Source organism: Neopsephotus bourkii, unplaced genomic scaffold, assembly GCF_033783945.1.
Source record: "Neopsephotus bourkii isolate Nb327-2 ecotype Australia unplaced genomic scaffold, CSIRO-AGI_Nbou_v1 NB_1615, whole genome shotgun sequence".
Classification (NCBI taxonomy): Eukaryota; Metazoa; Chordata; class Aves; order Psittaciformes; family Psittacidae; genus Neopsephotus; species Neopsephotus bourkii.
Window position 1 is genome coordinate 304,414 of NW_026902090.1, and position 15,450 is coordinate 319,863.

Consider the following 15,450-nt stretch of genomic DNA (forward strand, 5'->3'; position numbering starts at 1 on the left):
TAACTCAAAAGTGCTTTACTGCTGGTCTTGAATACAATCATAGGATTTTGCAATTAAGTTCTGTTTGTGTCCACCAAAGCACATCCATCATGGCAGTGCCAAAGGCTAGTACTAGCCTTAAGCAATGAATGAAATACATTAATGGCCACTGATCATATAATTATTTTCCATTATGCATCATCTCCAATGCAAAGGTGTTAGTTTATTAGCATTACTTCTATTTTGTAAAAAATCTTAAGACTATGTAAATACTTTATAGCGGTTTTTATCAGCAGCTGAGACAAACATAATCATATCAAACAGACTAAATAGGTTTCCCTTTCTCCTAAACCTAAAATACAGATTTATCTTATTAATTTTATGAAATGGATTCAGAAATTGCACAATGTGGAGCGCCCTTATTGAACAGGCTGATACTCTCACCAGGTATTTGGATGGCAAGAGGTAACAGTATGGTCTGAGAAACACTCTAGCCAACCATTAAGAAGGACATGAAGGCATACCAAAGTCATTTGAAACCTTTAATGATTCTGAATATTTAAGTTAAGAACTATTGTCTAGCATTCACTGTGCAAATTAATTTTTTGACAGATGTGGTGCTGAGCATCTTTTCAGCATGCAGAGTATTTTCTTTTTCAGGGTTCTGCAGTTACTCCAGCCAGATATCTTTATCCTTCTTCATAACTCCTCAGTATTTCTGATACATGGAATAGTCTGATTCGAGCAATGAAGATGTCTGTCATTGAGACTTAAGGTGCCTAACATTCACTGTACTGCAGGGCAGTAAAATCTGGCTTTGTGCAGTGGACTATGGGGGTCTTCCAATCTGGTGACCATGAACTTCTAATGCAAGCAACTCACATTTTTGTTTTATTTTTCCTCACAGTTCTGCAGTGAACCAGTTCAGTGACCTTTATGACCCAAGGCAAGAAGCATTTATGAAATAATTCTCTTGCATTCTTACAGTAGGTGCACTTAATACTTGATAAAGTAACAAGATTTGCCTGTGCTTTTATGAGCATTTTGATATATAAAACTTTCCCATCCTTAATCAAAACTTTCTATATTTATTATTTAGGAAATTAGAGGAAATTGTGCTTTTAAATAGTCAAGGCACGACAGCTTATTTCACAGAGGACACATTAACATCGACAGTCAAGTCTCTAAGAGAGACTGGAAGTTTTGTTTGTGAATGCCTGGAATATATATATTTCACCTTGGGCCACAAAAGCTATTATGCTACATCTTATTATATCATAGTACATCATGTACAATCAGATCAGCCACTGTCAAACACTGGAGGAAAAAGTACAGAAAAAAACACACTTGCTCTCATTGCTAAGTTTCAGACACTGCATTACATTGTGGCTCAATCTTATGGAAACAGCTTTTCTACTTACTATCAAAAAATGGACGTAGATACTTGTTGTATCCTTTTATTATTTTTTGTATAGTTGGAGGCAGAATTTCACCTTTTCCTTCAGCTTTGGAAATTTGCATTGACCTAAATGGAATTAAAATGGTGAGAATGTTTTAAAAGAACATCATCAATTATAGTAAATAACGACATTGCAGGAAAATACTGTACTAGTTTCAAGGTTACTGATGATTACTGCCCATCAAATAACATTCGGAAACATTTGTACATATGCATTTCACAGCACAGATTTTATAATGTGCATTAGTCTCTTACTGGAAGAAAAATAACACTTTTTTACCTTAAAGCATACAATTCCTTAGCACCTCACCTTAGAAAACAGTTCAGTCTCCTTTAATACCTTCTCTGTAAATAGGACATTACTATTATAATCTAGGAACGTGGGAAAAGTGTTGGCTGTTTATGTTAGCATTTAAAATTAAGCTTCTTTTTACATAATGAAATACATTCAATTTAGCTCTTGGAGAGAGGCAGAAACCAGCCTCAGAGATTAGTGCATAAAACCGCTTTTAAAATCCTGCTTTTATAACACAGTTTTTAAACAGGCTACAGAAATAACCCTGTTGGGCAAAACTGGTGAAGCATAGTGAGAATGCAAACCACTGCTTTGTTTGAAAGTAATTACAAATATGAAACACAGAAGCTAAATGGAAATAAGTAAGCAATTTTAAAACCCTGGGGCCCCTGCAACAGCCTCACTGGGTGAGTGAAGGCACTAGAGAAGATGCACACCATAATTGCAGTGTTTTGGTTAGACTACATCCAGATTAATTTTTATATGTTCCCACTTTGTCTTTTATAGGTCTTTATGGCTAGCAGCTGTGGATAGGCACCTGGGGTAATTACACAGACAGTAACTGTTCCATAGCAAAGGATAGCTTTGATCTTAGTTTCTGCCTAACCCCTAAGGTGAGCACTTAAGTGCAAGCAAGGTGTGCTCACCCATCACAGATTCAGGCTGTGCTCTTCGTAAATTAAAACACAAGTGTTACTGACTGCTCATTGCCAGTGATTTCAGGAAAGTGGGGATGTGACTTTAACTATGAAGGTGAGAAGTAAGTAATTAATTGACTCAAGGAAGCCCAGCTGGCTGCAGGCAGAGGCATTGTGTGCTGATGGAGAACAGCCACTACATATTCACCAGGAGAGGGTCTCTCTGCTTCTTACTACACACATCAGAAGTGGCTGGTTACTAGAAGCAACCAGTTTTACTCCTTAGCTCCTATACAGAAGGTATGAACTGTAGATGTGGTGGCTCAGTGCTGGGGAGAAGGGTGTAAGTACAAATTGATGGTCAAAGGGTCTTTCCCTTTTTGTGTTCTTTCCTAGTCATGCCCAATCCTCACTGAATTTCTTCTTTCCAGTTCTACTTGTGCTGCTCCTGAGAACTCTGTTTGCTCTTCCTAATGATGTTTCAAGGTCTCCTGTAGCTTTCTAAAGCTTGTGCCTTTGATTTTAATTTTACCATATTTCTGAGGGAGCTTGAGCTGTTCTGTCAGGAATCTGTGGCTTTCATCCACTAGGAACAATCCAGTATCTCAGATTAGCAAAATTTAAATGCTGAGATGATCTCACCAAGTACATGTGGCCAAATCACACTGTGATTTGTGATGTGGTGTCTGCTGTCCTGAAATACTGCTGTGTGATTTTTCTGTTCAACAAGCCATATTCCCATATAAGTAGGTGTTTTTCATTAGTAGTCTTGCAACTCGTGTAGCTTGGGTTTTTGAACGGTCCTATTTACTTTTCTTATTTTGTTCCTGTTTTTTTATTGTTGCTAGAGAGTTATGTTATTACTTAATGTAGGTGTGGTCTTGAGTAATGCCATCATTGAAATAACAAATATTTCTTCTCTAAATTGTGTACTAAAGAAGCAAGCATGGTCACATTACGTTAAAATGTGAATATAAATAAAAGGGTCGGTTTTATGTTGTACAAAAGTCTTGGAATTCAAAATGTACTTGAATTTAACTTTTAAATACTGTACTTGCAGTGGATATTTCTGCTTTTGAAATTTGCATGCAACTTTAGCTAAGTGTTCGATGAGCTGCGTGAGTTTAATTTCATAGTTTTATTGGATTCTTCCTGAACAGTTTTCACAACCTGTGAAACAATAAAATAAAACTTGTCCCTTTTCCACTACAAGGACATAATACTGTTGTGCTGACCAATATGCATCTACCAAGTGGTCTGCTGCATTATCATTGACCGTTATTTTCTAAAAGATATCTTAAATTTTTGCCATTGCTGTGTGGAAGTTCTTTCCTTAAATCACGTGTGGAAATAGTTCTTTATTTCCTTCAGTAATATGCAATGTGTAGTCTTTGGTCTTTGACTTTTATGGGTAAGAACCTGCTGGCATGGAAAAGCAGTTGTGCAGTACCTGAGGCAGTGAATTAATGGGGTACTGTCCCTTGTATGCTATTTTGCCCAGCAATCTTTAGAAGTGTTATCACATTAAGCCAATATATGAGAGGAATCTGATGCCTCATATGTGAGTGTGTGGTGGTACCATCTTGGTAACTTTGGGGATACTTAGAAGCAGCTTGTCAGTGTTGAAAGGTAAGGAATCTATAAATGTTATGTACCTTACATGGATTTGCTTATCAGCATTTCAAGTGAGGATGCCCTGTTTCATTTAAAGTGCTCTTCAATTCATGTGCCCCATTCATCACTAAACAGCTGAACACATTCCTATACTCTGTCATATAGCCTCACAAAGGAATCACAAAGGATTAAAGTAAAAGCTGAGTCTCAATCCTCATATGCATGTACATCTTCTCATCGATGCATCTAAGCTTCTCTTTTACTCTGTATTCTTCTTGTTATGTTTAACTAACTGCATATGTTTTAGTTCCCCCATTTTCTTAATATATTTGAAATACAAAGGCATGCGTGTAAGTATGGAATTGCCTTGAAACAGCTGTTCCAACCACTGAGAAGAGAATAGGCTTTTATAGAAGAAAACTGAGTATGTATTTGACAGCTGGGAGTATCTATGTGTTCTGGGCTGTCAATGTATAATACATGTTTAATCTCTTCAGGTTAAGTGATGCATTCTTGCTTTTCTAAAAGGTGAATTATAATTATTTAATTTCCTTAGTTGTATTATGGCTTAAAAATGTAATATTTTTACAGGCTAGGCTGAACGTGATAGGTACAACAACTGCTTGTTATTGAAGATACTCTTAAGTCAGTGTCTTAACAGAATTGAGTAACTGGAGGAGGAAGAGGGCATGTCTGCCCTGAACAATAGTATACATCACCACTTAAAATGTAAGTACAGTCAAGACACATGTACAGGAATATTTTTCCTGGGTATTTTTTGTCACAAGTTATGTATCACGAAAGAGGCATAAACACTTTAGAACCAAAAGAAGGGAGAAAGAAAATGCCAAATACAGTCTCTAAGCAACACCCCCCTCAGGAAAATCTAGGGGAAAATAGCTGTTTTCAGGCAAACCACTGACAGGCGAAGGGTTTACTGATGTAAACAAAGAGGTTACTTCTTGTTCCATGCCCAGGTTGCTCAAGGGTACAGGGTTTTGTATAGTCTCTGTAGATAAACTGCAGAAGAATCACCTACATCACTGACTAATTCTCTGCTTCAAAACCTCCGATACCCCTACTGATTTTTTTGGTTAATTGCTGAGGCTGAAACACTAGCATTATATTACCATTTACCAGATACAGGAACAAATACTTAAATAATGTAAGTGCCCCGAAACTCAGCCAGAAAACAAAAGACTAAAAATCCCACAAAATAAATGGGAGCCCTTCTTCGGATCAAGCAGCAGATACTTAAGCTAATCCCTGATAATGCATCTATTCATTACTTTGATAAATTTGCCTCAATTTTTTTCATTTCTACTTTTTTAATAAAAATATTTCGGGGAAACTGATCCAGGCAGTGCCCTGGATATAGACTTTAGTATGTGTGCCTATAATGTAATCATGATGTAATTTAATTCAACTGAAATTAAGAAATGTCATTCAGGAAGGGAGAGCTAGAAAGCAAGGTGAAACTAGTAGTCTTGTGTGACATAGCATGTGTGTTGTGACAGATCATGTCCTCTCTATGAATATGAAAGGAAGATGAGTCTCTAAACTTAAAATAAAAAACCATCACCAAACAACATTATTGGCTATAAAATACTCTGTAGAGGAAAGCCTCTTCACTCATTAGTCAGAGTTTGTACATGTGGGTTGCCTAAGGGGTCAGCTACAGAGCAATCCTTGCCCTTGCTTCAGTATACCTCAGTCCTTGGATACTGCTTAGAATTGTTTCTCTGTTTCAGCACCAAACAGCTATTTTTTTATTTTAAACACCACTTTCACTATACCTTCCTGATGTGTGTGCTGCAAAAAAAAGCATTTGCTTGCCTAAGCATCACCTTGGCTTTGAAACAGGCAAGGGGCAGAGCTGCATCTTAGCCTACGTTTGGATTTGGATACTACATCAGCTCAATACTGTGTACTTCTGTCCAAGCTAAACAGGTGCTATGCATGCACATGATTCCCATGGATGCTGTACAGGAGTTAACTGTCTGTGATTCTGGATACTCTTAGCTATGTGAAGCTGTAAGAAGATCTGAGAAGTCTGCCTGATAATAATGAAGGCAATTATACACTGCAGGCTGAACTTCTCAAGGAAATTTGCCTCCTTGTTACTTAGATGCTTCTGAAATTTTGTTGGTCTCTTAGCAGTGTTTTATTACTGCAAAGCCATGAATCATGCAGTGATTATAGAGTGTGACAAATCGCAGCTGACGAGGAAGGAAGGTGGAATTAGAGCAAGTGTGTGCTCTGAACAAAGATCTCTTTATAGCACTGGAGAAGGTGTGGGAGAAGAATGCCTTAAGCTCCCTTTCAGGGGACTCTTTCACCTGCCCTCACAAGTGGAGGCTTTATCTAAACATACATTTTCACACCCACTTGAACCAAAACTCAGGCAGGATCTTACCTTAAGGATTTTACTGGGAAACCAAATAGGTTAGGTAATTCTACACAGAATTGGCTAATAGACTTTAAATACTTCAGTTAAAGGTGGTCGTGACTATGTCCATGCTTCTTTTCTTATTTGAATTACTTACAAAGAATAGGTTTTCCCCGTTTTTATATAAGGAATATATTTTCAGTGCTCTGTTCCTATCTTAAGGGGTGGTGATTTTTTTTTTTTGTCATGGCAACTGCACTGTTAGCAGGGTTACTGGTACACAGAAGGAATCGGTTTCACCTTCCAGCTTAACACAACTAAGCTTTCCTAAAGACTTCATGATATCATCACAGAGAATAAGAAGACAACATTTTAATCAGGTAAATCTTTTTAAGACACTCTCCTTTAGTAATGAATGCACAGTGATGACTCTACTACCTCAAGCTTACAGAACATTTAGGTGGACTGTGTGCTTCTGTCCTTGGGCAAGGTACTGTGCTCCAGGCAAGGACCCATCTAAATTTGTGTCCTTCTAAATCTGCTAAGTGTCTGATGATATTCACACTCCTTACACAGTAATCCTTTATTTGAAGGATCATTTGCTTAAATTAAGTTTTTTGAGGTTATTTTTTTTCCCTTTCCCATCAGTCTTCTCAATGAAAAACAACTGTAACTCAGTTAAGGTAACCAAGATGATTCATGGAGTTCAGTCCTGTATTTCTGTTAATATTCAGGTGTTTTTATCTTTTTAAGAGACAAGATTCAACTGTCGAGATTTGGCTCTGTTACCTGGTCAGATATATTTCTAATTAAAAGCAAACTGATTATAAACCAACTGATACTACTGTATGTTTAAGAGATAATACTTTAGCAAATATTTCTTACCTACACATCATCAACAGAAAAAGGGCTCTGAGACTCCAGCATTTAAGACTGCACATTATCAGGTGTGGTTTCAGAAGCTCTTGTAGCCCCTAAAAAAAAAAAAGTGCAGAGGCAATGTTTTACAGTACATTTGCATTTCAAATACACAAATTTCACAAGGTTTTCAACCCTACTGTATCTTGAATAGCTGCTGTTATAAATCTATTAGTAAATATTGATAACAACAAAAACCCTCAAAACATAAAAAGACATCAGCAATAATTTAACTTACCAAATGAAGCTGCATTCCGGTGTACTACAGCTCTTTCATTTTTGCATCTGTCCTTTAAATATTAGGAAAAGTAATTGTTTTGAAAAATCATGCATTCATGCAGAAGAGTCATAAACAGTTTTGTGTCTGCTATTCATGCTTGTAAATGAGTGTCTCTGGTACATCAGTGCACTCTGAATGGAAAATATGTAACTCCATCTTATAACACAGCTGTTCAAGAGCAGCATCTTTGGCGTGGGGGTAGCAACAATACCTGTGATGCTTATCTTTGGCAAGCTTTTGGTTAATGAATTAAATCAAAATGATATGTTTCTGCCTCTAGCTATTAATAAAAGGTCCTTTGACTGTATATAAATAATCATATATAAGCATCCACATCCATCAAAATGCTTGGCTGAGGCAAGATGTTTTCTTCTGAATGAGATTTCTTTGCCTTTGTCAGTATGATTCACATCCATAATGGTTATTTTAAGTAATCTGTCAGCACTGTAATCCGTTTCTGGATGAAAAGAGTATCAGTCTATATTTTAATGCATTTGTGCAACAGATCTGAAATTCATGGGCTAAGCATACTTTTGCTATACTTCATCACGGCACATAAATGTTATTTTAAGACTCGCTTCAAAATGAAAAAAAAAAATAAAAAACCCTACATGACAGGAACATTACCCAGAATCTGCAAAACAACTGTTAAACGTTAATATATGCAAACGGAATATCTGTTGTAGGTTTTAGAAAGGGACAATCAAACAATACTATTTTTGGTGTCCAAAACATATTTTGCAGGAGTCTCTTGCACTTCAGTTTCACAATAAATTATAAGCAGTAAAGAATTTGAAGCTTCACAACTTGAAGCTTTGTTTCACCATCCTTTCATTTCCAATGCAAAATTCTAGTGAACTTTTTTTACCCCAAAGTAATTTTTATTTCGGTCTATAGTTCTAGTAAGAGCAACACAAGTGGTGTTTACTTAATGCAGCGCAAATGGTATCTGACTTGAATGTAACAGTGGTGAAGTGACTAAGTTAATGTCTCCACAGAAAAAAGCCAACTCAATGGCTTTTTAAACTAGTAAAAAATTCTCAGCATCTTGGATACTTTAAGCATACATCAGCCTGGTAAATATTAATGTCAAAATAAATCATACACTCCTACTGACTTCCACAGAAAATCATGCATGAGACATTAAGAGAGCCTGTAATAGGAAGATACAGCACAAATGAGCAGATGGTGTTGTCAGAACATTGCTCTCAAAATGCTGATTCTGGAACACTCCTGGTGCATATCGTGGGATTTCTTTTGCGTATCTCACTTTGGGTTTGGATACTTTCTACATTCACTATCTTTATCTCAAAGGAAAATATGCTAAAAATAAGGATTATCTTTCTGGTTTCCCAGAAAACCTCTTACTGACTTCATAAGTACTTCATAAAGCTGCTTTTATATTTAGCTTTTGAATTGCTACTATGAGCTCCTAATGTGTCTGAAGATCCTTTGTAAACAGATTAAGGAAACCTATGGATATTTCTGTACTTATTTGGTTTTAGTTTTTACAGTACTGAAGATCAAAATGAATGGACTGATTACTGATCTCTTTCTAAAGCAACTGGTTTACCTTTAGATCTTAACCAACATTCAATGTAGCGATTTTATGGGGGATGGGGTGGAGAATTATTCTCTAACACCTGAAAGGTCAAATCCATTCTATGGTAGATGGATTAATTTTGTGTGCTCAAGAAGGGAGAGCGTGGAAATAACAAGAAGGAAAAGGTCTTTTATTTCTGGATAAGACTATTAATCAAGAGATCAAATTGCCATGGCAATTGGCAGCTCATCGCTGCAAAGGGACACTGCATGTCAGCCAAGTAATAGAAATGGGTAGCTACTGAAGTCTTCAGCAGTTCCACAAATAATACTTAAGCTGGATATATAAATCATTGCTGCATGTGCATACATGCCTGCATACACGCATTTTCTCTGATGTCCTTACTGAGCCGGTTTGTTCCATTGAAAGCTTACTGAGCTGGTTTGTTCCATTGAAAAGCCTGCCTCTTGGCATGTTTGCACATCTGGAACTTTCCTCTTTCATGCATTCCTTTATCAAATGGATTCCTTCCTATATATGTAGACCCAATTAAATACTGGTATTTAAAACTAGCTTAGCAGGAATCAGAATATTTTCCTCTTTCCCAGAACCTATAAAAATATACATAATCTGTTTTCTGCATGGAATATCAAGCCTTTCAATTTTACCAGACAGGCTACATGTTGTCCAGATTATTGTGCATATGCTAACACGTCTTTGTGTTCTAAATATACTGTTAGTAATTGAGCTGAAGGTAACAGGTATCTGCCCCAGTTCCCCATATGATAGGACAGCACTACTTTCTACTTTGAATTAGACTAGATTAGGACTGTGAAATAGCATGTAATGGTTTGGAATTTCTCCTGGGAATCCACTATGGGTTAACTTCAGCATGAGAGGAAAAGTGAATTATGCAAGTTTAACAAGCCTCTGACACCGAAATAGAATGAGCAGAGAGCTGGCAGAGGTTGTAGCAGTATCTTGAAATTTCACTTGAAGTGAATTTTGTGTGAATGAATCAAGGAATGAAATACGTATTATACCAAAGAAGGACATGGAGCTGTTGGAGCAAGTCCAGAGGAGTGCCATGAGGATGATAAGGGGGCTTGAGCACCTTCTCTATGAAGACAGGGTAGAAAAGTTGGGGCTGTTCAGCCTGAAGAAGAGAAGGCTGAGTGGAGACCTCAGAGCAGCCTTCCAGTATCTGAAGGGGGCCTACAAGGATTCTGGAGACTCTTCATCAGGGACTGCAGTGATAGGGCAAGGAGTAAGGGGTTCAGACTTGAACAGGAGAATTTCAGGTTAGATGTAAAGAAGAAGTTCTTTACTGTAAGGGTGGTGAGGCACTGAAACAGGTTGTCCAAAGATGTGGTAAATACTCCATCCCTGGCAGTGTTCAAGGCTGGACAGAGCTCTTGGGCAGCATTGTCTAGGATGAGGCATCCACGCTCATGGCATGAGAGTTGGAACTTGATGATCTTAAGTATTATACCCTAAGTATAATACCCTAAGTATTCTCTGATTCTATGATCTTATCCACAGGTGGATGCATGAAAAGACTAAAAATTATTAGATAAAGAAACCTTGGCATATGGTATGCCATGTGCCTGAATTCCCATGGCTGCTATTGCAGGCATCTAAAACTGAATGGAGTTGTCTCAAAATAAAAATTCAATAGCAGTTTTATAGATTGAAGTCACATTTGATTTCTGTATCCAAACTGTTTAATGGCAGTGCCTTTAAGTGCTTCACTGAAAAGTAGCTGGAAATTCAGGAGGCATGCAGTAAGTGCCAAAGTGTAACTATCTCCCTTGCCCTGTGTTGTCCTACTTGCAATGTCCACTGCAACTGCTGTGTGGCCCATGAGAGTGTATATGTGTATACATATATATATGTCACTCTATCCTCTGTTAGATCAACATGAAACAATTAGAGGGAAAACAATGTAAGGCTGAAAATACTAAACGCTTGGTGGAAGAAAGGGAGTGAATATATGCAAGGCAGTCACAAGGTAAAAGAAATGAAAAGGAAAAGCTCCTACAGGATATGGCCCCAGAATGCCACTGTCACTTCCATATTCTTTAGTCATTCTTCACTCCTGCCCTTGCAAATTGGTACCTGACCCTCTACTGTCATTATCAGTGGCTTCTCCCATTTTTCTGGGTCATCTTCCTCCCTCTTCTTATTTTCAAGTTGCATAGGAAATATTTTTATCTTCAGCTGTGCACAAGCAATAAGTTAAAAGTAAGGGACAGAGTAAATTTTGCTTGTCACTTGGAAAAGCCAACTCCACTTATTGAGAGTAGTTGCAGATATTTTGGTTAATAAAGTGACATGCTATCTGCCTACGTATTAACCTGAAAGCCTCTCTAATAGTCCTAGCTTTAAGATACTTTTTAAGTCTCCCTAAACTACATAGCTCATGGAAGAAAATGAAAATTTTTCACATTTCAGGTTATTTTTCATGTTAAGGTTGATTAATGCTGCAAACAGCATGGCTTGAATAGTAGAAATAAATCCTTTTTAATGGGGTAAATCAGAAAGAAGGAATAAAACCCAGAAGCAGCAAAACTCTGCATCTGACTGGTGAATTGACTGATGAAAGTAGATCAATGCGTATGTCTGCATCCTCTTATAAGGGCACCCTCTTATTTGCATGACAAGCTGGCTCCTGGCATACCAGCTAGCTCACTTCTAAACCCTAGGCACATCTATCTTGTCTAGCATGAACATAAACCATGCCCCAGTCTCCTTGGGCAAGTAAGCAAAGTTAGATTTACTTGGTCCATGGGAAATAGCTGTCTTGTCAAGTTTTCTTTGCAGAAAAGTAGTATCAGGGGCCATCTGTTTGACAGTGCTGTGTTAACAATCTGGTGGATGTTAAGTTTCTCCTGTTGCTGTATCTAGCAATAGGCCAAAGTGAAATACTGAAGTCCAGTTATGCTCTGATGTTCTGATCAGTAGAGTTGTCACATATGCCAGGTGATATGAATAACAGCTGAAAATGTCACTTTCTCACTGAAATACTCAGGAAGTTGCTTCAATCTGTACCTCTTTCTCAAGTTTTGTGCTCTGAGATGTTTTTGTCAAAGGTACTGTTCAACATCAGAAGCTCATATTCTTAATAAAAGTAGAATGAATTTAAAATTTACCAGAAATGAAGATTTGCTTCTCTGGTGTAGCAAAATGAGCTGCAAGAGAAATGTCACAATTAAACATTGCTTAGATATGTATAGAACATTGTACAAGAGTCTTTCAAATTATCCTGAATAAATTGGTATGACAAACATACGAGATTTCATTTATTTAAAAATATATATATATGAATTAGCATTGCAAGATTTCAGACTGGAGCAGCAACAACTCAGTGACAGATTGCAATGTCCTGAATTATACACAAATTAACATGTAAAATCACTGCTCTCAAAAGACACTGGAAGGTCATAAACTAGGTCAAAGAAATGCTGTTGCAGCCATTTTAGTATTTTTATTTTCTTTATACCAGTACTTCTAACCACAAAAGGAGTAAAGACTAGCCAGTATGCTGCTAATACTGTATTAAGTATATGAATACTGTCTGACTGTTAGGGGTATTTTCAGTTCTAGACTAAGATCTGTATTTCTCACCAAGTTTTCTGCCTCAAAGGCACATTAACAAAGGTTTTGACTTTGCAGGAAAGTGCAAACAACTTTCATGTGCCTAACACTGATGGCTCAGGTGGTCTCCCATCTCACGGCTGCCTGGGTGAGCACTTCAGGTGACCAACTTTTTAAAGGGCACCCACAACTGGGGGTTGAAAGCAGATACAGTGCTACTACAGCATCAATACCACACTTCACTAGTTACAGGGACCAGGCTAACTTGTTTTTATAGCCTGCAGCAAAATGGAGCCGCAGTTTGGGCTGGACACTATCAAAATAGATATGATTGATATAAATAGTTGAAAATCCATAAAGTTGGACAGAATATGATGGTTCAGATTAAGAAAGTAACAACTTGATTTGAAAAGACAAGTGAAATCATATCTTTCTGACGCCAGTTTAAATTATTGTTCCTCATGAAAGTTAGAGAGCTAGAACCTTCTAGGTCTTAACCTGGAGGGGAGTCTCCCCATATAGACACTGATAACTGTAAGCTTTGCTCAAGTGTTCTAATATTGTAGAAACCATACAGGACCCAAGTAATCTGCCTGCAGCTTCCCTCCATATAGCCTCTGACATGGGAGAATGAAAGAGACATCTCCCTATATGTCACTGAATACATGCTTGAGGCTCTAAGGAGGAAAATAATAGCCCTGTGGTATCTGATTAGGCCTAATCACATCAGTCTTCCATCCTTCTTATAGATTTTGCAATGTGCCCCTGAGATTTATGACAGAGAATCAGCCCCTTGGTTTGTAATTAATTTTGTTTGCAGTTGCAAAGGCTTGCTTGTTTGATAGGGGTAGAAGGAGAAGGGAGGGCATGTGCCCCAGTGACACCTTGTTTCCCAAGGAAATTATGAATTTGAACCACGGATTTTTCCTGTTTTGAATGTTCTTATTCATACCTGTAAACCTCCAGAGAAAGCTTATTTTTCTTGGGACACTCAGTCACCAAGCAGCTACTTGTCAGTTTAAGTGCAAGGTCTGTATTTTCATGCTGGCTCAGGGAATGTCCTGGCTACAGGATACTTACAAACTAACCATTTTGAGCCGTGCAACAGGATGAAAGACTAAGAAGGAGAAAATCGGTCTCCAAAGTAGTTCAGAGGTTTTACAATTTAGGAAGCTTTTGCATGCAAAATGAACTGGCACAAATTAGTTAAAATCACTCAGTAAAAACACACACATTATCAAATGACAATCACAGGAAGAAATGCTTTAAATTGTACAGCCATGCAAAAATGTGAATGTTCTTGAAGTTCTGTGTCCTGAGCTCAGCTGCACGCGTCTGTACCTGCCAAGGCTGAAGTCAGAGGAATTACTCTGACTGAGATGTGGAACTGGGGTCAAAGTAAGCAGGAGTTCACCCAACGAGGAAATCACAAGAGGAGCTTTAAAAGCATGTGGCATGTTTTAATAAAAGATGTATTTCAGATTATTTTCATTTCTTTTTTACACTAATGCAGATTTACCTCATCTTCCCATGTGGTAAGCGTGTGGCTGTTTCAGGAGCTTCCTTTAAGGGCATACTGCTTTAGCTTTATTCTAAGTCAGTCATTGCAACTGCCTAGAGTTGTGTCATGGCAAAGAGCAACCTTTAAGAAGCCTATTTATAAAGATTGAATAGACATTGGAATTATGTACACAGGCACGTGATTCTTTTATAATTGGAAAAAAAAAGCCTGCTAGAGGAAATAAAATGCTCTCATTTAATTCAAATATTTCCTTTCATCATGACTCAATGCCCAACAACAGGTTTAATCAACATGATCTATTTTCATTCGAATATTGTACCCCTTTTTAAGTACTGGCTCATTGTTCATCTATGTTTTCATTTGAGGTGAGATGTACAGATTTGATAGGGAGTTGGAAAAAAATGGAAGCTGGCTCTTAAATTGTGTTTCTGGGAGAAGTTTCTCCATATGCCATTCACTGCTTTTAAAAACAAGTTTTTGCAGGCTTTTGTGGTGAAACTCGCTTCTCAGATTTGATTTATTAATGGCAATTTAAGTTGTTCCGTGACATTGTAATCCAGCAGAATGTGTCTTAGTAATACCTCAGAGGGAAAGCTAAGTATTTTAGAGAAAAACACTCGGGCAGAGAGGGGGAGGAATGAGAAGGGAAGGCAGGAGTACCCCGAGGAAGGGACCAGCGCTTGGACAGGCTCCCGGCGGGAGGGTGCCGCGTTCCCCGAGGACCACCGCGCCTTACCTGGGCCGGGGCCGCGGCCCCTCCGCGGCGACAGCGGGCGGAACGCGGCGGCCGCCTCCGTGCACCCTCGCAGCCGGCCGGGGACTGGAGGGGACCGCGGGTTCGAGCCCGCCCACGGCTGCGGTGGGCGGCAGCAGGAGAAGGCCCCCCCGCTACTCCTAGCTTAAGCCCCCATAGGTGCCTCTAAGCAGAATTGTCCCTTCCCTCCCACTCCTCCTTTACTTCCTAACACCCCTTTTCAGTGTCTGGTGTGTTTGAGGGAAACAACGATGGAGGGAGAAGTGGTGTGGGATGCTGGCCAGACAAAAATCAGTGGCAGTGCTTCCCACCCTTTCTGCTTTGCCGTGCCTCTGTAGCAGAGCTTGCATAAAACTTCCTGCTTACTGCTGTGTTTTCCTTCTTGCAATTATCACATCCCAGCTACCCTGGGTAGAAACGTCCACCCTTGCTCTCTGTTTGATGTGTAAATATTCTGGATGT

General features: G+C 38.4%; 1 protein-coding gene across 3 annotated transcripts in view; it reads right to left on the reverse strand.

Moving 5' to 3' along the window:
• Positions 1–15,089, reverse strand: part of LOC133222598 (gamma-aminobutyric acid receptor subunit pi-like) — a 47,163-nt gene extending 32,074 nt beyond the window's left edge. The window contains exons 1-3 of one of the 3 annotated variants that reach the window (XM_061372395.1): positions 14,971–15,089; positions 7,260–7,348; positions 1,401–1,504 (exon numbers count right to left, since the gene is read on the reverse strand). In XM_061372395.1, coding sequence (XP_061228379.1) covers positions 1,401–1,504; positions 7,260–7,315 — 160 coding nt within the window. In that variant the 5' untranslated portion in view covers positions 7,316–7,348; positions 14,971–15,089. Of the gene's footprint in view, positions 1–1,400; positions 1,505–1,748; positions 1,877–7,259; positions 7,349–7,530; positions 7,675–14,970 lie in introns of those variants that run through there. The other 2 variants (XM_061372394.1, XM_061372396.1) reach the window with 2 other exon arrangements.
• Between the last annotated feature and the right edge of the window lie 361 nt (positions 15,090–15,450).